Source organism: Chlamydotis macqueenii, chromosome 5, assembly GCF_036417535.1.
Source record: "Chlamydotis macqueenii isolate bChlMac1 chromosome 5, bChlMac1.mat, whole genome shotgun sequence".
Lineage (NCBI taxonomy): Eukaryota > Metazoa > Chordata > Aves > Otidiformes > Otididae > Chlamydotis > Chlamydotis macqueenii.
Genome location: NC_141560.1, coordinates 43406180 through 43429190, shown reverse-complemented (window position 1 = coordinate 43429190; position 23011 = coordinate 43406180). Strand labels below are relative to the sequence as shown.

Here is a 23011-nt window from a genome sequence, read left to right as displayed (position 1 = left end):
TTCATAGCTGCTGCTCCTCTGCTCTCTGTACTGTCCCATCTCACAGCTCTGCCCCAAAACAACCTCTTGCCACATGTAATAGAAACCAGGAGTCCAAAGATAAGCCTCCTGAAGTCTGTCTCACTGGGACACAGAGTGCAAACACATATTTGCAGAGGAAGAGGCAGTGGCAGATGGATATGCTGCCAAGCCGTGCACTGAGTACCTTTGAAAGGGAGATGACTTTTATCCTTAGCAATTCTTCCCTTGATAGACCTAGACAGTGCAATTTAAACCAACCTCTGCATTACCATGGGAAGTCCCTCTTTGATCTGCCTTTATTAGAAATGGGAGTATAGAGGTTGTACAGAAACAGAAACAAAACAGACTCCCTGTCCTGCTCACATGATTTTCACCAGGGTGACTGGGCAGCTGTTCCCAGTCAGAGGGGACTGAGAGTTAAATAAAGAGTAGATTTATTCCCATCTGGGCTATGCTGCCCCACAGCTCCCTTGCTTACCAGCCCCCAGCCCACTATAAGCTGTGGGAGTTTTGACACCAAACAGACACACTGCAAACTGCTCCAGACTGTAAACACAGTTGAGAGAGCACCATGGTATGGCTGCTGAGCACACACAGCAGAGCTTCGAGGGCACAGCAAGTTCAAGCTGTGTAAATAATGCAGTAAGTTTGTGCACAGTTTTGGCTGGAAGTACCCATTTGTTTTGGATGGTTGTTTAAATGGGAAGATGCTCAGCATGAGGGAAAAAAGGAAGTGAACCCCAGAGATGCTCTACTGTTATCTACTGAGCTGCTACAGTGAAGGTCTGTGTGAGACTAGTCAAACCTTCCCATCCAACATGGCTGGACTAAAGGCCAGCTGAACTGAGCCCCCAGCTTACACCCATGTACCAGTGGCATAAGTGAACCTCCTTCAGACAAACGGACTTCTTAAGAACTTAGATATGACCAAAAGACTTGGCCTCTTGTTTCTTAGAGATAATAATTCCTGCTGCTTCATAGGAAAAAACCAAGCAGAACCTGGAGTGGGACCTCTATTTCCAGTTAGCAGCTGAGGAAAGTGAGAGACTGACACGAAAAAGACAGTGGCAGAGCAGGGGTCTATACTCACAGGTAGTGGGGTCCTTGGCATCACATTAATTGACACTGTTCTCCAGAAAAATGAAAATAAGCCAAGAGTGGCTATAGAAATACTGGCAGATTGGAGGGGACAGGCCTCTAGCATCTGCAAGCTTAAAAGCCTTTGGCTTTTTTTTTTTTACAAGGAAACACACTTGTATTTAACTGGAATTGTAGAGCCTCCGGTGCTGGACAAAACCTTCCTTCCATCCTCTGGAAGGATAAGCTGTCTTGTAGCTTCGCTGCAAGAATCAAGAACACAGTTCTAGCTAGCATCAGGTGTGCTGCTTCTCTGACTGCCATTTCAAGACGAGAATTACAAATAGTGCAGTCTCTGGGCTTTATATCACCTTCCCCTGTCCATCCAGCAGCTAAACCACCTAGCAGGACTCTGCAGTCACATGGCTGGGTCCGCATCACCAGGGGTGCCGCTGTGTGAGAGCCCGGGTTTCCCGATGGATCGTAGATGGGCTCACCTCCTCGGGGACTGGCAGTCTCTGCAGAGGGTTGAGGTTCAGCACTGGTATGGAGCTGGCAGCTAGCTGGGACTCTGGTAGGTCTAGAGCCAGGTTCTGTTCCTGTTTCACCATGATGGAGCAGAGCTTGGGCCCCAGTGACCACACTCCATTCTCCAGCTCTGAAACATGCACAATGTGAGAGTCAAACTCCAGCAAGAACAGGACAAGAAAAAAAAATCCATGCAGACAGCTTCCCCCCATCTGGGGAGGCTGCCTTTCCAAGTTTAGCACTGTCACCACACAAGCATGTGCAAGCCCACAACATAGAATACAAAAGGGAATGAACCCCAAGCGTGCAGGGAGCAGACAGGACAGAGCTAGAGGGATTGTGTCTCTGCTCTGCTCTGACTGTGCAGCCCAAGCGCTGGAGGACAGCTGCAGGGTTTCTTCCCCAGTGGTGTCTCAGATTTATATCTAGAGTTCAGTGAGAGGAGGACGCTGGGCTGTTGCTCCTTAGGCAGCATGGTCAGCATCACAGAGCTGCCAGGTGTGTTACCAAGAATAGTTCCATCTCTGTGCTAGAAAGCTGGCGAGAAGGCAAGCGTGATGACAGTGAAAGGCTGACAGGCGACTGTACATGCTGCTTTGGCCTCCCACCAATGTTGTGCCAAGTACCAGAGCTTTGTTGCATGACAGGAGAGGAGGAAGGTCCATTTCTGTGGAAGGAAGTCCAATGTGGCACCTGCTTGTGAAGCTGCTCCCGTGGCTGCTCCCCTCAGTCTGACCTGTGAGGCTCCTTCCTCCACCCTGCACTGCTCAAGGGGACTGCTGCCTAGAGTCGTATTCTGCTGCCATCACTGGCAGGGACCGAAGCAGCAGTGAAGGAAAGGAAGTGTCTTAAGAGAACCGAATGGAGCTGGGTGGGGACGCTCCCCTCGGCCCCTGCCTGCTCTGTCCTCTGCACATCTGTGGTGTGATCCTGGCTTGTCACTGGAAGCAAAGATCCTGGGAGCTGGGATTCAGGCAGTGGTGGATAAGCTGCAGCTCAGGTGGGGAAAAAAACCTGTTAGGCAGGTGAGCTACCTGGGCTCTGCTCTGAGGTTTTGGTTCCCCCATTGCTGTTCAAATACTTCAGCCTGACAAAAAGCTACTACTCCTAGTTGGCCTGGAGCCTGCATCCTCCTCCCTAATCCTCATCCCTTCCCCTTTTTATCTGACAACTAGAAATGCATTTGTCTTGACACAGGACAGACTGTTGCTAAGTGTGTCACCAGATAGTGCCCCAGTTGGCTCAACATGAGGCCACAGTCGGGCTCACGCCCTGACTACACTGCTCTCTGCATAGAGCACTCACAGACCCAGGGGTGATGCCTAGCTGTCTGGTGTCCAAAGCAGCTCCACAGTGCAGGTCTCAGTCTAGAAGATACTCTGGAAAGAGGGGGAGAAGGGTCCTTCTCAGCTCCAGAAAAGCCTGCACAAAGAAGGATACAAGCAAGCAGTTGTTCATGTGGGAGCTGCTAGGTGAACTAAACTTAAGGTGGCCTAATGTCTTATTTGCCCAACTCAGGCTCTTTTGCCCTCAGGAGAGGACAGGGCAGAATCCTGCCTCTGGCTTTTTTGTGGACACAGTGGTGTTAAAGCTTGGGCAAGAATTATAGCAGTTAACACAGTGTTGCCCTTGCCAGTGGATTATGTTGTCTTCCTGTCTTTTGTTTGGCACCTCTTATTTTGCTATCTGGATAGGTCTCTCTAGCAAATGCTTGTTCCTTCCAGCTCCTCGTGTGACTGGACATCTTCTAGCACAAATGAGTTGCTGTAGCTGCTCCATGTGCCTATCAGCTGTGTGCACTGCTCTCAGTGCTGCTGGATCACTTCCTAGAGCTTCCCACAATGCAGCAGGCCCAGCGTCTCAGGCAGCGTCTCAGGCATGGCTGCGTAGCAGTGACAATGGAGAGGCTGCTGAGCAGACACTGAATTGCCTTTTTTTCTGTCCTGCTAAGGACACCAAAGCCGCAGCTGGTAGTGAAGTCCCAATTACCCCCAGTATGCAAACGAGCCTTTTCTGATGGAAGGAGGCAAGGTGTGACACAGCCACAAGTGTCTGCAGCCAGAAAACTCGGACTGAATTCTTCTGACTTACTATAGCCTGTAACAGAGATGAGGGACCTTGAGAGGTCTTCCAGTCTATCCCGCTGTTCCAGGCAAGTTCAACTAAACTTGTGTCAGTCCTGACAGATGGTTGTCTGACTTGACCTTACCCCTGTGCAAAGTGAAGAAGAATCTGCAGCTTTCCACATTAAATCTCTTCTACGGTTTCACTATGCCTACTCTGGGAAGGTTTTGCCTTCTGGCTCATCTGAAGTTCCCTCACTGTGATTTTAAGCCTCATCTTCCTCATCCTCCCTTTCTGTTGCAAAGATCTGCATTTCTCTTTTTCTCAGAGGCCTAGGGGATCCTCTGTCTGGGAGGGCTGCTGCTGAAGCAAATTACCAGACAGGGGAGAGCAGACCACCAAGGGCTCTCCTCGTTCAGACTTGACCCAGTGAGAGAGCAGCCCCCAGTGCTATCAGTCCAGACAGTCCAAGGAACAGACGTCCAAATAAGTACGCGCTGTCCTCCCATTTCCTGTCTACATTCTGACCCTGCTTTCTTTCCCACCCTTGGAGATTTATCTGGGGAGTGATTGGGTTACAGAATCAGAAACATATAAGCCATCAGAGGGTCAATGAGGGACTGAGGAGAAGGCATTTTGTGTGGATACATCTATGTTCTGCTGCCTCAGAGGATGTTTCAGAGGTATGGCTAGTCTGTAACCACTGCAGATTTCACTGTATGTTGCTGGGTGAGGCATGCCAGGAAGCTTATCCTCTGCTCTAGATACTCTGTACATGATGGGAAGAAGTGTTGCTAAGCGATATCCATAGCTGCCCTGTGTTGAGGAGGTGAGGCAAAGAGCAGTGAGGAAGCAGGACCTGTACAGGAGTGCAGGCACTAGCCCGAGGCTGGTCCAGCAGCAGCTGTTCTGCACAACTCTGGCTCCCCGTGCTCCTGGCATCAAATCATGCCCTGCAGAACTGAGGGCTGCTACTAGGAACCAAAGCAGCCAGTCTGTATGTGCAAACCATCTGGAAAGCAGACTCCACTGATAAGCAGGGTCACAATGCACCCAGTGACTTGTCCTAGCTGAACCTCTGTTAGTGGGAACCATGTGGGAAGGGGCAGGATTTGGAAGTGTTTTGTAGATCTGCAGAAAAGCTGGGAGAAAGCTGATAAATAGCAAGTCTCAGCCAGCTCCAAGCCTAGACAGACCCTGGGCACTCCTGAGGAGCTCTGCAGACCAAGCAGAGCTTGCTTAATGCTAAAGAAAAGCCATTCCTGGGTAATTAATTTGAAGTGAATGTCTAAAAGGACTGAGACTGGATGGAGCTGTGCCAAAAGGACTGCACAGTGTTGCAAATACTGGACCTCACTCAGGGCTACACTAGAATATGACTCACATCCCATTACAAGCCAAGATAGCCTTGGAAAGATGGGTTGAATTATTCCACTGCAGGACTGGGTGCATAGATACCCCTGTTCCTGCGACATTAATACTAGGCCTTACTCCCAGTATAGAGCTGGTCTGCACTCTCAGAGAGCGAATGCCAGGTCCACCTCAAGCTCTCCTGGATAATGTGCTGTACACCCTGTGCTGGCCTCTGCCCAAGGATCAGAGTCACACTCCATTCAGGAGTCTTGCCTTGGAGACACCGCAGCTGAAGCAGGGGCATGTCCAGACAAAGAGGAGAGGAGCAGAAGTGGTGACAGGTCTCTGAGAAAGGAGTCGTCCCTGAGGTAGCTTCATGCAGGTAGACTTCATTTCACTGTTTTCCACAAACTCATGATTTTTGCTTCCTCATCTCCTCCTATTCATTTGCAGGGGCAAAATAAAGATGTGTCCATGCGCTCATTCTGGTTTGTTTTTTGGTTAGTCACTCAGTTGCCTGTTTGGGCTGAGTGCCCGCCAAGATTATACTGGGGTTAAAGCTAAGGAAAAAGCAATGTAAATTGAAAGCTTTTTTGATCCTAAGGCAGAGCTTGCTTGGCCTGCCATGAGCCCCTCCCAGCACCTCTCTTAGTGAGCACTAAGGAATGAGGCAGAAACGGCTGCACCCTTTGTAAGGACCATAGGAGCAGCGGAGGCTAGCTCCTCTCCTCCTGCCTTGGTGTTTGTACCAGAGAGCTGGGATCATTCCTGGCCATGAGAGGGAAGTCTCTGTCCCAGGTCTCACTCTCCCTCAAAGGAATGGCTTTCTTCTGTGTATACTGAGCCTATGCCACTGCTTTTTCAGGCAGCCTGGTGTCCATCAGCTGTTGGGACACCCACGCAGTCCCACAAATTATAGGACTCTCTGCAAGGACGGCTCTAAAAATATCCAGCCATCATAAATTATCCTGAAATGAATTGTTTTAAAAATAGGTTTTGAAATGACTGTTCCTCTCTGTCTCCTGCTAAAAGATCTGCTGGTAAAGAAGCCACTTAGCTTTCCACATCCACCAGCACTGGTTGCAGCCAGAAACTCATGCTTCCTATACTCAAGCCAAAACCCTGCTGCCTGATGCCAAAACAGACCTGGATGTAGGGCATCCACACCCAGGTTTGCAGAGTCCTAAAGAGACATTGCCTGTTTCTTGCCAGAAGCTGGCAGCACAGCGAACCACAACCAATTACCATTCTTGTAAATAACAGTTAGCCCGGCAAAGGAGCAATGTGACTGTCAGAGCACAAACTGAAGGAAAAAAATGTCGGTTGTATTTGACAACAGAAGATCAAATTCTTCCCTGGATTAGCCATGCACAAGGCCAGGGAATAGCCAAGGAATAAGTTTGTCCTTATATATGGAAGCCAGCCAGAGCCTCTGCTAACAGATGTGCCTGAAGCTGTGCAGTGTGCACGTCTCATGCTCACCGTTAGCATTATCTTCAGTCTTGACAGGCACGAGGGGGCTCTGGGGAGCCGAGTCTCCACTGAGGGAGTAGCTGTGCTCTGCCTGGATGCCTGGAGTGGGTGGATCCAGGTCCATGTCCAGCAGCGGGTTCTTCTCAGCCAGTACTGGGTCATCGAAGAAACTGCTGAAGAGGTCATTGGAGAAATCCTCCATGTTGTCAGAGAAGTGATCCAGATTCTCTGAGAAATGCTGAGGAAAGACAAAGGGAGAAAGAGCATAAGTGTCAACTCCAAGAGGGATGTGAGAGCCTTCCACTGCTTTGAGAGCCAAACCTCAACAACAGCCCTTTTTGGATGGGAAAAAAAAAGAAGTTCCTATCCCTTGCCTGCATCAGTTTGATAAAAACGCCTTGAATTAAGATAGAAAGCGTTGTGGTGCTGTACATCTTCTCTGCTTGTTTATCTACAGTGCAAACACTCACGAAACCTTCTATATTCTCACATCTCCCCCTTCCTCTGTGGTTACCTATCTTCGGCTTCCTAGCATCATCTCAGTGTGACAACGAGCTGAATAGAGCACAAGGCAAGAAATCCCTGTGATGACAAAATGCAAGGCAGACTGTGGCAGAAAGTCACAGTCTTCAAGACCTGTTCTTGGTGACAGACACTTTTTCATGTCCTCTGCCAGCAGCAATAGGCACTCTGATGCCCCAGAGAACATCAACCCAGCTGCTGATTTCTATCAGAGAAAAAAAGATCAGTTGGATCAACATAACAGGAAGGCCCCCTGTTGTATTTAATTTCCTCTGGGATTTCACAGACCCTCTGTGGACCATATGAGGCTGTCCTCCAGCCAGATAATGCCTGTGAAATTCTGCTCCCCGATTGAGTTTAAACACTACAGATGGGCTGTTAACAACAAACAATCATTCCACTAATCATTCCAGTAACAGTCAGTAAATCTGGCCAGTGCTGCTGCAGAGCTGGGCTCCTGATGCTGCAGGGAACCTGCTTCCTTTGAGGCATATCCTCCTATTCAGAAGTCAAATCGCTAACTTTTCCATTTGCTACAACAAAGCATTGGTTGGGCACGGAGAAAAATTATGGTTGCCAAACACCAGCTGAAAAATTATCCCATTTGTTGGCAGATTGAGGCTTCTGGCTCAGGGAGAGGAAAGAAAAGGCAGATACATTCAAGTGACTATATTACACAGACGGAACTGTGTAACTTAAATGAACTGGAGAGAGCTCAGCAGAGTCAGACTGGGTCCCCTCCCCTGCCTGGAAAAGCATCTGGGTGGGCAGAACAGCATTGAAAGCAGCATACTGAAATACCAAGAGCAACAGGGTATGGATGAGGGAGAGTGGGAGAGAGCATGCAGGTCCTAGAGTGGAGACATGAATGCCAATGAATTCCAGTGTGAGAGCTGAGCTCAGGAAGGAGCCCGGCTCCTAGAGGAGCATGGCGTGCGTGCAGTCCTTTCCCCAGCGCTAGAACTGAGGGAGGAGTTGGCCAGAGGACCCCGGATGCTGGAGCCTGCTGGTTCCTGCTCATACAGGAAGGTATATTTGTTTTACCTTAGCACAATATCACTCTGTCAACATTATGCTGGCTGACGGAGCATTGGGGTGAGGCTAGGGAGTGAAGGAGGCTCCAGCTGAACAGACCCACACTTCCCACCAAGCTGAGGAGGGAGACAGTGAGCTGCAGCAACACCCAACATGCCAGTGCCCTTCACCCTCCAACATCCACCCTCAATCACTCAGTTTAAAAACTCAGATGCTCACAGACCATGCTGGAAGTGGGGGTGAGTCCCTGCTGCCTACATTCTGCCTGACACAAGGTTTCTCTCCCTTCACTTCCTTCCCACTTGTCCTGTTCTCCCACTGCCTGGAGTGCAGCCTAACATACCACCATCCAGGGCTCCCCTGGGAGAACAGGCAGTGTATATGCAGGTAAGGCAGAGAAGGCACACTCATGCTAAATTCCGGTGTTGAGGCCCTCCCTGGGATGTCTGGGCTGAAGTTTTCTCCACTTGTTCCCATGCTGGAAACGGAGCTGGCGGAGTAGCTGGGTAAAATCTACCCAGCCATTTCCAAGTTGCCTAGAAGCATTTCTGCACTTAAATCAAGTGACAGAAAACACCTCCCATCTGTGCTGAGCATAACCGTTCTTTAGAGGGAGCTGAGTCAGCAGATGGAACTGGGTTAGATATTTATCTAAAAAGCACTAGAAAACCAGATTTTGTCCTATCCTACAGCATGGAGGGGTAAAGAGTTTGCAGTCCTGAGCATTAACCCCAGAGAGTGCCTGCTCATGTAACAGCTGTTCCTTCTCTTGCTTTCTCTAAACAACGCAAGCAAACACAGGATATGAACACGATAGCCTTACGGTAAGGGTGAGAATGTAATCACAAAGAAGTGGAGGGCTTCAGAGTTCTGGCTGCCAAAGCACCATGACAGCAAAGCAGAGCCAGGATCCAACAAGAGGCACTCAAATCGTATACACTGTTGTAACCATCAAAACTAGAACCACCACGTAACCCTGGAAGAGAAGCAGGGCTGGATGGACAGCTACAGGAAGAACTGTCTGTGCCTCTGCCACGTGCTTCAAATTTCTTTCACAACTGTGCATTAACAAAGGCAGAGGTGGGAGTGAAGAGAGTCAAAAAGAAGCATTTATGCAGTAGTTCCACACGCTATCTTTTAGCGGCATCCCACCCACGCTTAGTACAAGGATCTCTTGGTCAGTCAACAGTCTTCCCATTGTAGGACAAACCTACCCGGAGGGAAGAGGCAGAGATGTGCTTCTGGTTTTATTCTGAAACCAAAAAATCTCCCCAGCAGTGGCTAAGGGGTGAGAGATGAGTAATGAGTGTGAGGCGTTGAGTATCAGAGCCTTAACATGCGCACCAACACTGGCAGGAGTAATTGCAGATTTCTGCTTCTTCTTCTAGACACCACACAGCAGGCTTGCTGCGGGACCTCCCTGCTTGGAAGTGAGGATGAAGGCAACACTGTTCTCCCAGAGACGCAAAAATTCAGGTCCCCAGGAGCCCATTCCCTCCTGAGAGACAGAGACCTAATGCACAGTATGGGAAAAACATGAGTGATAAGCAGAGAATGAAACTCATACCCTCCCTGGGAATTCAGAAATGCTGGGGCACGTACCCCTCTCTGGGCTCTCGAGTCTTATCCTCCAGCACAACTGAGTACTGGCAAAGCCTTCTCATCAAAGCAGCCCCTTTTCAGCTCTCGCTGATCATATATATACCAGTCCAAGATCTCCAGACACAGATGATGGAAAGAAGGGAGCTAGCCTATGAGATTGGGAACAACTATGGCTATTTTCAAAGAGGGCACCAAGGATCAGACACCCTCAAAGAGGGAGAGCACCCAGAGCTGTCAAAGAGCTGGAGATTGCTATTTTACTCAAAGGCGGCGGCAAGAGGCAGAGGAAAGCAGAAGAAGGGAGGGTAAAGCAAACAATGATAATGACATGGCTTTGTAGCTGGCTATATCCACAACGGAGACTACAGGACAAGCAGGAAGCTAAGCCACCACGTCCCAGGAAGACTGCTGTGTCTCTTGGGTTGGGTCTGTTCTCTCCTGACACCAACAGGTATTGTTAACTTCAGGACAGATTCCTCAGTAGTAAAGACAGCCATGCATACAACCACAGGGTAACAGGGAAAAGTGTCCTCCTGTCCAGATCCAACTGTGATGGGCATAGTGAGGAGTAGCCCAGAGCTCAGTTTGGATAGATGACATCAAAACCACTGCTAGTTAGCTTAGATCTAGCCTGCTAACCCACAATATGCAAACTCTATCCCACCCAGCCTTGGTGTGGGAGCTCCACCTATTTGGCAAAACTCAAAGAAGGCTTTAGCCATACTCTCCCTCAACACATGAGAGAGCAGGCTGTGGGGAACTGCAGGTCCCAGAGTGTGGGATCTCATGGCTGTGTGGATCATGAAAGAGCATGGCAGGGTCGTTGCTCCGAGTTTCCGAGCGATAAACAGAAGCAGGTTTATCACCTGACCTAATGGACGTAGCTTTACCCTGGCTGGAAGGTCACACGCCAAAGTAGGTGCTGGGCTGCTCCTAGCCCTCCCTTCCCACCCAGACTGGGGCCAGCACAGCTGAAGGCCTGCATGTGCTGCCACTAAATGAAATGACTGTGCTGGGCTTTGGAGAGACTTTTGCCAATGCTGTGGCAATGAAGATGTCAGCAAAGTAGAGGCACGTGTCAGTGGAAGGTCCAAGGAAGGGTCCACAGGATTTGGACGTGAATGAATGTGGGATGTACAGAGATGCATGATCAGAGGAGTCTGATCCTCTCACAGCGTCTTCAAGGCCTAGACTCTCTTCTAGAGAGCACCCTCCAGCCAGGCTGAGATGGGCCAGCTCCTCAGAGAATTGTCCAAGAATTTCTAATTCTGACAATGAAGGACACTCCAACTTTGCTGAGATTCTCCTTTAAGATATCTCAAGTAGCTTTCATGCAGATGGGCCTGGCTTGAGCAAGGGGAACCAGTCAACTGGGAAATGTGATCCTTACCATCCTGGCCCAGAGGGAGTGGGTGTGAAGTGTACTGGGGGAAAACAGCTTCCAGATGGGATATGAAGCTCACAGCACAGTCTCATTTTGCATTATTCGCTCCTGCTATCTCCCCCTCCCTTTCACACCCTCCTTCCTTCTCCTTCTAACTATGCTCCAAAGCCAAGAAATAGGACGAGATGTGTTTCCAAAGCTGTATTACCAGTGAGCGGTCAGGGAGGGGGCAGCCAAGGGACAGAAACGCGATGGCGAGGATGTGCTGGATTTCCTGATCCAAGCCCGATTTCTGGCTGCCCGTCCCCCCACTGCTGTTCTAGGAGGACAGGGAGGCAGTGCCCAAAGGGAATGAGCCAGTGTGCACAGGTACCAGGGCGGCAATGACCGCTGCATCTCCAGGCCCAACAGAGAGCCTTAAGCTGTTCTGGTGCCACAGGAGAATCTGCTCAGGCTGAGGCCACCTCAGCCATTGGGAGAGAGTGTGAATCTGTCAGCTGCAGGCTCCTGCTCCCTCCCACTCCTGGTGACCGACATAGGCACTGACTCTTCCAAACATATTTCCACCACATGTTTTCACCCTGACCTCATGCTTAGGGTTGTCTAAATAGCACACTGTATGTGCGTGCGTGCACTTCTCATTCGAACACCCTTTCCTGTTGAACAACAGTTATCTTGGGAATTAATGTAAAGCATCCAGACATCCAAATGCAAGCTCTCTATTTCCCCCCACCCAGAGCTGGTGAAAGACCTCTGGGAGCCCCAAGCAGAAACAGAGGCATTAAGCCCTTTCTTCTGCCTGGTTGCACATAGGATGCCTAGAGGGGCCACTCTTGTAGTCCAGCGGCACCACACACACCTGAGGAGGGGAACGGTTTCCTCTCCCTGGATCCACTTCTCCTCTGTGGTCACCCCGGCTGCATCTGTCCCTCCCGTTCCCTTTCACACTTCCATCCTTTGACTGTGACGTTCCCCTTCCCAAATCCAGCTGAGTTGTTTGGAGACAATCTCCCTTCAAGATCAGCCTGGTTCTCACAGCCTCCCTGCTCCCACCATAATGGTCTCACTCCAAAGAGAAAGCGGCAAGGGGCTAATCCAGCTGGGCGGCAGCCCAGGCCCAGGAGACGAAGGGCCTTTGCAGGTTGGAGGTTCTGCTCATGCTGGCAAGCAGTGCAGATGGGGAGGGGATTCTTCTGAGTTTTCTCTTTTCTTTTTGAAAGTATTTTTCCTCTTTGCTTGCCAAGATAAATCTCCTGTCCCAGCTGTGACATCTGCATTTCCCTTCTCTGCTTTCACTAAGGAATGAAGCCCCCTGCACTCCAGCTTCACAGCCGAGGTTTCCTTTACATTCCAGGAAAGAAGAGCCCATACACTCCAGACAGTCCTTCTGCTCTCTTTAAAATGCAGTGAATTTTAGACCTTATGGAAGTGAAGGTCTTGACAGCAGTAACGAGATCCAGGCAGGATGGACAGACGCTGTGCACACTTCTCCTCACAGCCTAGTTGGTGTATCTCCACCCCAAGGGGCACAAGTGATTATCCCACCGCCTCCCAGCTCTCTTAAACCCCTCTGGTGCCCCTCCATCCTGACTTATATCGCTCTTGGTCTCTCCTCTCACATACCACAGCTCCCTGCTCCTCCATGCCTGGTCTGCCCAGACCCCTGGTCTGCCCGGATAGCTTGCCAGTCACCTGTGACTCCCTTCCTGTTCCTGCTTCTCTGCATGGCACCACCGAAGCACCTCAGGCCAAACCATCTGCAAAGCCCACTGCTGTTTCCCTCCAGCAGCAGGACAGCATCTCAACCAGTAGCACCCTTCAGTCTTTTTCAGGGACTGCCAGCAATGCCCAAGTCACCTGTGATTATTTTCAGCATTATGACCTTGGGCTGTATGGTGAACCAAACGCTTCCCTGACACTGACTCCCAAGTGGTGAGGGCTTGACTGAACCTGCTCTGAAGCTGGGCCCAGAATTTATTGCTGTCAGTAGAATAACGCAAAATGACAGAAAGAGGGGGATTTAGGGACACTGAAAGCAAGGCAGGTGACCTGCTTCCCTACCAGAGAGCTGTGCCATCAGACCAAAGGTGCTACAAGCTGTTACTCGTTGGCGACAGCAGCCACCGCCATGTCCCCAGTGCCTTGTGAAGTCCCAGCGAGGCTCAGGCACGCTCTGGAAACCTCCTTCCACCGCACATCCGTGCCAAGGACCTGGATTTACCATTTCCAGCGCTAGGCGCCACAAGACCTAGGAGGGACCACAGAAGCTCAAGATACAATCAGGGGAAGGCGATTGAGGGAGTGGCGCCAAAGCAAGGAGCTAACCCGAAGCGAGGGAGCAGCAGCCACCCAGGCAGCCGAGGTCCCCGCCTGGTCCCCGGGTACTCGCAGCCGCTTCACCGCCCCTCGTCACCTCAACGGCTCGAAGCTCCCGGCCGGAGCGGGACCCGGGAGGGGCGGCCGGCGGGTGCGGGAAGCCACCCGCCCTTCCCCCAGCGCCGCCGCCGGCGGTTAACGGTCGCCGCGGCACGCGTCCAACGGCCGGCAGCAGCGGCCGCCCCATTGGCCGGCGCAGCCGAGCGGCGGCCAATGGGGAGGAGGCGGCTGCCAGCGGAGCCGTGCGAGGCGGGCGGGAGGAGTGCAGGGTTAGGACGGAGCGGTCCGCGGCCGCGACGGGTACCGGCTGCGGGCCTGCGCCGGCTCCCCCTCGCCGTGCCCGGCTGCCGCAGGGCCCGGATGGACGCTGAGGCCGGAGGGGACACTGAGGTCGAGGGGTAGAGCCCCTCCGCGGGCGAGGGGCTCTGCCCCTCAAGGAGGCCTCGCTTTTGCCCCTTCACGGCTGTTTTTCATCCTGGGATGTTTTAGTGAGTGCCTCAGCCATCGTCCCAGCCTCTCCTGGAGACATACCCCTTCAGGTAGAAACCTCTATGGCAGACATAAAGGTTTTGTGTGTCCCCCTCCCTCCACAACCCCACTAAAGGGGGGAAAAAAACCCCACATCAGCTGACGGAATGGGTGATGTTGTGATGAAATCTGCCACCCTGTGACTGGGTTTCCCAGTGGCCCCGAAGGCACCTGCTGCTGCTGTGGCAGAGGAGTCATGGACACTGGTCACCCAGCCCACACCTGGGTTTAGCGTGCTCAGCATAAATGGGATCAGCAGCCAGTGTGGACAGTGGTGATATGGAAGCACCCTGTGAGGGGAATGAGGTGAATCAAAAGATAAGTGGCATCATGGTGCCTGGCAGATGCCAGGGTGCAGAGCAGGTATGTGTGTGCTAGGGAGGAAGGGGAACATGTCAGACTCCACTGGGGCAAATCAGGCTCCCCTAGCCAGGTGTGGAAAGCAGCTACAGTACGAGTTTGCCTCCTGCACGAGACTTGCTGAGTCTGCAGAGGCAGGAGCACCTCTCCTACCAGCAGCAGCACCCTGGAGGATAAAGAGGAATGCCTCTGCTTTCCAGCGAGCTTTTGCTGCGTGTATGCTACATATGCAACGAACGTCCCAAATTTCCTTTGGCTTACAACTCCCTTGCAGTCAACTCTGATAAAAAAAAAAATTAGAGCAGGACTTAAACCATACGCAGAAGTGGACACAACCCACTCAGGATGAAACATGTAGATCAGCTGCTCTTAACTCTCATTTGGCAGAAGATTTTGAGGCTATTTCTAGGAGTCTGTGAAAGGTAAATAAAAAGTTTGTCCTTCAAGGCTTTTCTTGAGCTTGGAGAACTGAAGACACCTGCTTGCTACGAAAGAAAGCTGCCTTTATTTCTGAGCCATCATGATGGCAGCCGGGCCGCCTTTGAACGGAGATGCGTGGGAGGTGTTCTCTGTGGGAAGGCAGGTACCCCTGGGCAAGCTGGCAGGGGTCTCTTCCTCTTCTTTGCCCCTTCCCAAGCTGAGGTCAGCACAGTCTCCTGGCAGCGACTTCACATGAGCAGTAGCTCTCAGAGAACGAAACTGTATCATCCTCACTGCCCCCAGGTCTCTGCCTTCTTGTCTGAACTGGTGCTTTACCTCTTTGTGGTTACTTGGCAGCCTCAGCTGAGTTTGCAGTGGGCTCCCAAAGACACCCTAACTCCCCACCATTACAAGGGGACAGGGTTAATGCGAAGTTCTTCTCGCTACGTGTGAAAATACAATCTGTCATCTTTGGGAAGGCCCTATCTGCTATGTCACCCAGATCCACCTCCACCCAGGCCTGCCCTTTGCAGAGCCCAAACACATCCATCCCTTCGCAGTCTCCACAGAGGCACACCAGCCAGAACGCAACTGGGTTTCTGCAGCTATGCCTCTTGGCGTGTGGCACCCCTGCACAACCTAGGGGCGCAGCTCCAGGCCCAGCCCTGCAAATCTACAGGCATATCTACCCTGGAAAAGCCTACACAGATTTAATTTTGTGTGGCACATCTGCCTGCATGGTTTAGCGAAAAAATTCTGCTTCATGGAGAGGGACACACAGTGCAACAAAAGGCAGCAGGCACAGTAAATGAAATAAAATACTGCTTTACTCTGTGTGACTCTCTGTGAACTACACTGCATGCTGCAGTGAAGCTGAGGTCACAGTATCCCCAAAAGACATGAAATACAGCATGAACATTCAATACAATTAAAAATAAATTAGAGAGGTGCAACTGCTCAAGCCAGTTGCCAGTGGGATGGGGAAGTTTATTCAATAACCGAAATAAACTGGAATAAAAGCCACTCCACCGCTTCTTCCATCTTTCTTGGAAGGTTCTGGCCCTGCCTGATACGGGGTTGGAGGCACCAGAGTCGGCAGATCTCTGCTCTTACACAGCTTGTCACCCCCATGACATTATGGGCCTTTTTTCTGCATCTTGCAAGAAAGGCGATCTAAGCAACGAGAAAGGCACCCTGGGAGAGAGAGGAAATCTGCTCTGGGAGATATCCAGAGCAGGAGGAAAGGCCTGTATTATCTTATAATCAGCTTCACTTGTCTCATTGAAACTGTTTCTTTTTAGCACTCAGAGAGCAAAATCAGAGATAATTCACATTTTGTCCCCTGGCAGGTCCCTGGAGATCCATAAAGAAAAGCAGGCTTGGAAGAGGAAGATAGCTGTACTCTGTTCAAGTCCGAAAGCTGAGGCATGTATCTAATACCAAACATTACTGGTGGCTTTCATTCCTTGGGCCTTTGTAAAGGGCAATTACAGAACAACTAAGCCTGGACCAGCTGATTTGTGATTCAAGGATGTGAGGGATTTTCACCCAAAATCTAGAGAGAGCAAGAGCTGGAACACTCTTCAGCGGCTAGGCTGGGCAAGAGCTGGGTTTTGCAACCAGCAGACTTAATGGGGTCCTGCACTAGGACTGTTTTCAAAGCAATTCAGCTTGGAATGCAGATTTCTGACCTGCTGCCAATATCCCAGTGGAAAATCTGTGCCCTGAGCAGCAGATAGGAAATTAAACTTCAGCTCCAACGCTGAGGGTATAATTTTCACCTCAGTGGTGGAGCTGCAGAAACCAGAGTCTCTGGAGAATGGGGAAATCCTTCCTAGCCCGCAAAGGGCAGTAACACCTCTCAGACCATTCGTGACAGCCTGGATTAACACCATCCTGAGGGAGAACGAAGGTGTGATGTTCATGAACGAACAAGGGGTCAAAGCCCTGTGTTTTCAAAGCTGAGGATGGAGATCTGACTGGTCAGAGATAAAGCAGTCACTTCAGCCACAGGATGAAGATCAAGGCTGAAGGAGAAAGACAGCCTGTGCAAACCCTTTCCCAACACGTGGCTCTCCAGCTATCCCCTCTCCAAGCCATACTTCTCCATGACAAGGCCCAGCAGCCGAGTACCCTGTAGCTGGTGAAAAGAAGTAGAAAAGGAAAGATACCTGGGATCATGTGCTCAAGTAAAGTCAGAAGCTTCTGGGAAGAAAAGATCCCCTGTTCCTTTGAAGACAAGAAACCTGTTATGCCCTAGAGACCTGCCCTGAAAGCTCCTGTGCCTGAGATCATGCAGCCCTCTACACCCCAGCATCAGAGGAGTGTCCACAGAAACCAGTGGATTTGGGAATCCATTCTCTGGATATCCCTGGAGTGGCATGAGGAGACAATGGATGGCTTCATGGGTTTTAGGGCCTGGAGGAACCAATTTGGTAATCAAATACGGTTCCTTACGTAGCTGAATTCATGCCTCCTGCTTCAAACTCATAATTGCAACTGAGCTTCACAGAAACACCTCATCTCAGTTTAAAGGCTTCAGATAAATCCACCCCTTTCTAAAAAAGAAACTGTTGTAGAAGCTTAACTACAGTCACCAAACATATGAGTCATTGCAAAGAGGGACTCTAGCTTAAGCCTCCAAAGTATTTTCTCAGGCTTTTTGCTCTCAGATGAACAAGTCCTCACTACCAGAGGTCTTCCTGAGAACAAAACCAAGTCACCTTTTAATCTCTGGAGTGTGTATGGCATGGCCACCATACCGGATTATTATGCAGACAGCAGAAAAAACACTGGTCTCATTGCAGGCAGGGAGAACTTGAGGACTTACTTAATGATGGCAGGTTGTGGACAAGTAACACCACATTAGCAGCAGATTCAAAGATTAAATTATCTTTCTGTATAATTAATTGCTAAATTTTAACATAATCAAATCACAGATGGAAGCGAGTGATTCCTGTGGCAAAAGGAGTTACAGCCCTGCTGTTGTGGCCAGTGCTGCAAAGCAATAATGAAGGCTGTGTGAGCCCTAGAAAATCAAGATAAAATCTACAGTGGTTTGGCTTCTGGGCATCCTTTCAGACTTGGCCTTATTATGCAGGTATATAATCCAGGACCAGAAGCTACAATAACCTCTTAGTATTTACAATGGGTTTACGTGCAACGAAAGAGAAAAACCGTCAGCAAGATCTTCTCCTTCTGTCCCTTAATCCTGATGCCAAGTGACTTTTCCTAAGTATGGAGTTCTTCATATATATGTAATCCTTCCCAAGTGCCCAGTGTGTGTCCCAGCATGGACACACCCAGCCCCTGTTCCTGCCTGGATGCTCGCAGAACCAGACCTTCTCGTACCACCCTCATGCCTCTGCTGCCTGGTTCTCCTCTGCTTTGCTCCTCTGTTGCCTTCCTCCTTGTCTCCTCTCTCTGAAAGGGTGCACACATCGGGCTTGCCTTTATTGTGCGATAAATCTCACCCTGCATCTTGGGTTCATTTTCTGAAAGTTTTGAATGGTGTCTTGGAAATGCTGTTGGACAATAGGAGCTCTTTGAACCCAGGCCAGCTGGACGGGACTCCTTGCATTGCAGCTGACATGCAGGCCTTGGCAGTCTTTCTCGACTCTTTCCTCTCTTCTCTTTTCTGTACAGCATTTGAATTGTCCTCAGACTTTATTTTTGGAGTGGGCAGTGCATTTCTGAATCTTTTCATCATTATATTATTATTAATTATGGTCATGGCTATTTCGCTTTCTGCTGGCACTCCTGGGTGGATCTCTCCTCTCTCGCTTAATGTCTTGGGTAAGACTACCTTGGCTGAAACTCACTTCAGCAGTGACTCAGAATCCCTGGCCCACTCCCAGGAGAGATGCAAGAGTTTTGCCAGTCGGTTTATAAAGAGGCCATGGTTTTCCTCAGCTACTCTCTTGCTCAGCAGAGCTGAGTCGGGTGGAAAAGCTCAGCTCTGTGGTTCCAGGGAGTCCATCCCTCATGGACAGGCCATCCCTGGGGTATTATGAAAGCAGAGCCCTGCTCCTGCTGGGTGCAACCAGGAAAACTTCTGAACCAGACAGTAGGATTCTCTGCCAAACAAAATTTTGCTCTCTGGGGGTCACTGTGCTCAGTTTCCCTGCTCCCAAGCCTCTGGAGGAAACAAAGTTAAGCGGGGCATGTGGGCAGGATTAGGCATTGTGAAGGAGGGAGTACTATATGCTCATGTCAAACTGCTGCTTAATGGCTCATCACACAGCTACCCACATCTCTTGAGTCAGAGCAGAGAATGGCATACTCTCAAGCAAGCCCCTTGTATCGCTGGGCTCGAGGTTTGCTTGCAGCAGTGGTATGCTGTAGAGAAATCCCATCTTCGTCCTCTAGGCATCTCAGACCTTTCCAGCCATGTGGGAGGGTAGGAGTTGCTCAGTTTCTGAAGGCAGGAAGGGACCTATGGCTCTACTGTTTGCCCCTCTACACATTGAATTTATGTAGTGAAGAACACCACTTTGCTCGTGTGTGGCTCCTGTAACTTAAAGACGTTCAGTGTGTTTTTATAGAGGCAGATGTGCAAACCCTCTTAATTTCATGTCCTGGGAAAGACTCAAGAAAAAAAGAGATGGCTGGTCTTGGTGAGGCATGGCTGTCTCCCATAGACCACGGAGAGAACACAAGTCTGAATCCTTCCTATTAGACTGCACTGCCTCCTATAAATTGCACTGTCTGATGGAGGGAAAGAGATCACAGGTTTTCTCCTAGCAAGGATGGGCGCTTGGCAGCATCAGACTACGTCCTCCCCAGCTCCCCTTCCCACCTGCTGGGAAGCCGACCTACTTCACATGGCAGCTGAGAGCCCTGATGCTCCCCGGTGCTGGCGTTAGCAAGGGAGAGGGACTGAGATCATTGGTGCTTTTTACTTACACCTACCAAAGGGAGGAACAGGTCTTGAGCCAAATAAAATTCTTCTTCCTCCTATTCTGCTCCAAGACCCAGCAGGGCAGGGAAGCCCTGGGAGCTGGGAAGGGGGGTCCCACCAGCCCTGGTATTGAAGGTATTGAAGGCTGAGCAGACTCCTGAGATCAGCTGCAGCAGCCCAGGCGCCAGGCAGAGGGGTCACCCTCTCTCCAGGCACGGCACGGTGTAAACCACAAACGGTTCCCCGTGCGGGGCTGCTCCTCCCCGGCCAGCAGACTGGCTGCGGCTGGCCTCCGCTCTGCTCTGTGCCGGTGGGGTGGCATTGCTTCATCAGCTTGAGGAATGCAAACCGCCCAAGCTGCTCCTGAGGATTGGCCAGGAAAAGTCCACAAATAGCAACAGGAAATCAAAATGCCCGCTCCAGACATGCACCAGATACAAGGCCATCCAGCACAAAGAGAAAAATCAAACCCTGGACGAAGGAGATTACATCATGCTCTGGATAAACCTGTGAGCCCATCCAGCTGGGGCCATGCCAACAGGTCCAGATGGCTCAGGAATGCTAACTGCATAGCTACCTCTCTCTTGTTTTTTGCTTTTTCTTCCCTCTATTTCTTCCCTCTATTCTCCATCCCTCCTGGCCTCCTTCCCTCTTTCTTTTCCCAGAGTAAACAAATAAATCCTCTGGCAACTCTACATAATCCAATTTCATCGAATATCAGAAAGGGATCTGAGATCATTGGATGAGGCACTGGTCTGTACATGGGTCTCTGGCATTTACTCATAGATATCGAGGCTGCCGGGTAACCTCACCACACTGCGTAGCTGCTGGGGTTGACATTGTAATGTGTGCCTTCATCTCACCTGGGACTTCAGCCCCTGGCTACAAAGGAGGAGGTTGCCAGGGCTGCTCTTCTGGATCCTGAAGTACGCAGGAAAATGAAGAAATTATCGTTGCTCCCGCTCTGCCACAGCTCACCCCAGCTGCTTACAGCTGCCACCAACTGTTTGCCATGGCTGCAGTTACAAGGGGAGGAAGAAAACAGCTTTGCTCTCACAGCCAGTAGCCTTCAGCTACCACCCCAGTACTAATTAGCACCAAAGAAAGGAGTGCAGCACCCTCTGTTCTGTCCCCAGTGCTAACCAGAGCTCAGCTCTCTCCCAGTGTGATAAAAACAGAGCTCGAAGACATGTAAAAAAAGAATGAAAGGTGCGTGCTTCACCGAATCTGAAAAAGGGCTGCAGGCCATTGCTCATTATTTAATGCTAATCCAGCTGCTGGACTGCTGCCAGCTGTATCTGACAAATCCTGAAGAGCAGAAGAGGTGTGTTAGAGAACGGGAAAGCAAACTTTGGACGGTGTCAATCCTAACTTTACAACAGGCCAGGCAGACTTACTGTAGGGAAAAGGCTCCAAAGAGAAAGGGAAAGCACAAAACCATGCACAGAGCAGCAGGAGAAACTCATGTGGATCCTGAATGCCCTGCTAGGGGACTGAGAAAACCATGGCACTCCAGTACTTTCAGCTTGTTGCCTCTTCCTCAGATACAAACCAGATGAGACATCCTTTGTGAGCCTGGGAGCTCAGCACAGCCCTGACCATGCAGCAATTTCAGGCAGAAATGTAATGGGGTGCCCTCAGCAAGTTGCACCAAACCCAGGGAAAAGTTAGAGTTTGTGACTGAGCGAGGATCTGGTTGTGCGGCGGAGGATGAGGTATGAGTACAGCCCATTCACTGGATTTATAAAGCACAAATTGTTTGGTTTTCAGTAAGGCCCAAAGAGGTCAGGCCAGAAACAGCATGGGCCAAGTACTTCAGTTTAAATCCTGATGCTGACCAACGCAGTCATCCACACTGACACAGAAAGATTACTCTGGATTAGCTTGAAGTATCTGAGGTCAGAATCAGACGTGCAGTCCCTGGGGGTAACGAACAAGAGAGGGGCAAAGGATAGCTGGGACATCAGCGGAGGGTGGATCTGCCAACTGAAGATGTTGCAAATACAATCTATAGCTGCAATTCAAAGAGACTAACTGTGGAAGCAAAGTAGTAGCCCCTATGGACCTTTCCTGGCAAGTATCTGCTAGCAAAACCCCACCCCTGTCTAACTTTTCATTAATCTGCTTCACCCATTGATGGCACTGCCCCACACCAGTAAGCATAAGCATGTGCACCATTTATAGTCAGCAAAAGCTGCGTTGCTGTAGGTGACACCCTGAGGATCACACGCAAAGTAACTGGCAGAGCTGGGACAAAAATACAGTTTTCCCGTTCCCGACACCTCACTGCATCACTGTCCAAAAGGAGAGAAAAAAAAAAAACACAACAAAAACAAACCCAGCATCATTCAATTGGCAATTCAGTATTTGTGGTTCAGCAGCACCTCATCAACTCTCAGAGTCTGCCACAGTTGCTTGGAAAGAAGAGCCAGATTTCCAGCACTCCCTGGGCAAAGAGCTCTCAGATGAGAGACTGAAAAAGGCTTTGAAAGAAACCTTCCATCAACGGTCTTTACAAATGTCAGAGCTGGTTTCCTCCTCCCTGAGCTGCCTGGCTTGCAGTCCCTCCCCCAGGGCAGCAAGCAGCTCAGCCAAAAGCACCTGCCCAGCTCCTTCCTTCATCTGTCATGAATTTACTTACAGGACTCATTTAACATCAAGCTGCTCCGACATGCAACGATTGACTATCAAGGCTCTGGACCTGGGTCCTGTTCTTCATCCTGCTCTCCCTCTGCCTCAGCTACTCCTCCTGGAGGGAAAAGCTCTCCTCCCAGGAGAGGGAGGGCTGCAAATACTGCAGAACCAGGAGCAGGTTTGCCAGGTAGACTCCCTGCGTCTGGGCCAGCAGAGATGTGTTGTTCTTGAGCTGTAGTGCTCCCACCTGGATATGCCATGGCTTCAGGAGGAGAAGCCAGTGCCCCTCGTGATGCTGCAGTAAGGGAGCCCAGCAGGGGGAAGTTCTTTGGGCATCAGTCTCAGGAAGCTCACCTGCAGGAGGGATGCTGACAATCCAACATGAGTGTCCAAAACCAATGTTGTTTCCAGTTCCCTCCTGTGTAACGTGCTTGGTGTCAGGCCCAAGCTGTATTTCTCCTCCAGCCTCGGCTGCCAGGTTCCTCCCAAGGGAGCCCAGACATTCCTGTTGCAGGGGAACTCCTGACACAGATTGCTGAGCTGAAGGCATTACGTTGCATCTATTCTAGGAGAAATGTTAACTGCGTTTTAAGCAGGCTTTGCTAATCAGGTCAGCCAGACTGACCTAAACAAACATTTTTCCTAATCAAGACAAAGTCACAGTGTAAAGAAGCCAAAATCAACTTTGCTGAGGTAGTCAGGGGTGACTTTCCTCTGGAACAGGCTGGACAATG

The 23011-nt window shown here is 50.4% G+C and overlaps 1 protein-coding gene across 2 annotated transcripts in view; it reads right to left on the bottom strand.

The window, feature by feature from the left end:
- Nucleotides 1-23011, bottom strand: part of CREB3L1 (cAMP responsive element binding protein 3 like 1) — a 47194-nt gene that overhangs the window by 16119 nt on the left and 8064 nt on the right. For both annotated transcript variants that reach the window (XM_086749843.1, XM_086749844.1), the window contains exons 2-3: nucleotides 6526-6754; nucleotides 1596-1756 (exon numbers count right to left, since the gene is read on the bottom strand). In XM_086749843.1, coding sequence (XP_086605969.1) covers nucleotides 1596-1756; nucleotides 6526-6754 — 390 coding nt within the window. The remainder of the gene's footprint in view (nucleotides 1-1595; nucleotides 1757-6525; nucleotides 6755-23011) is intronic.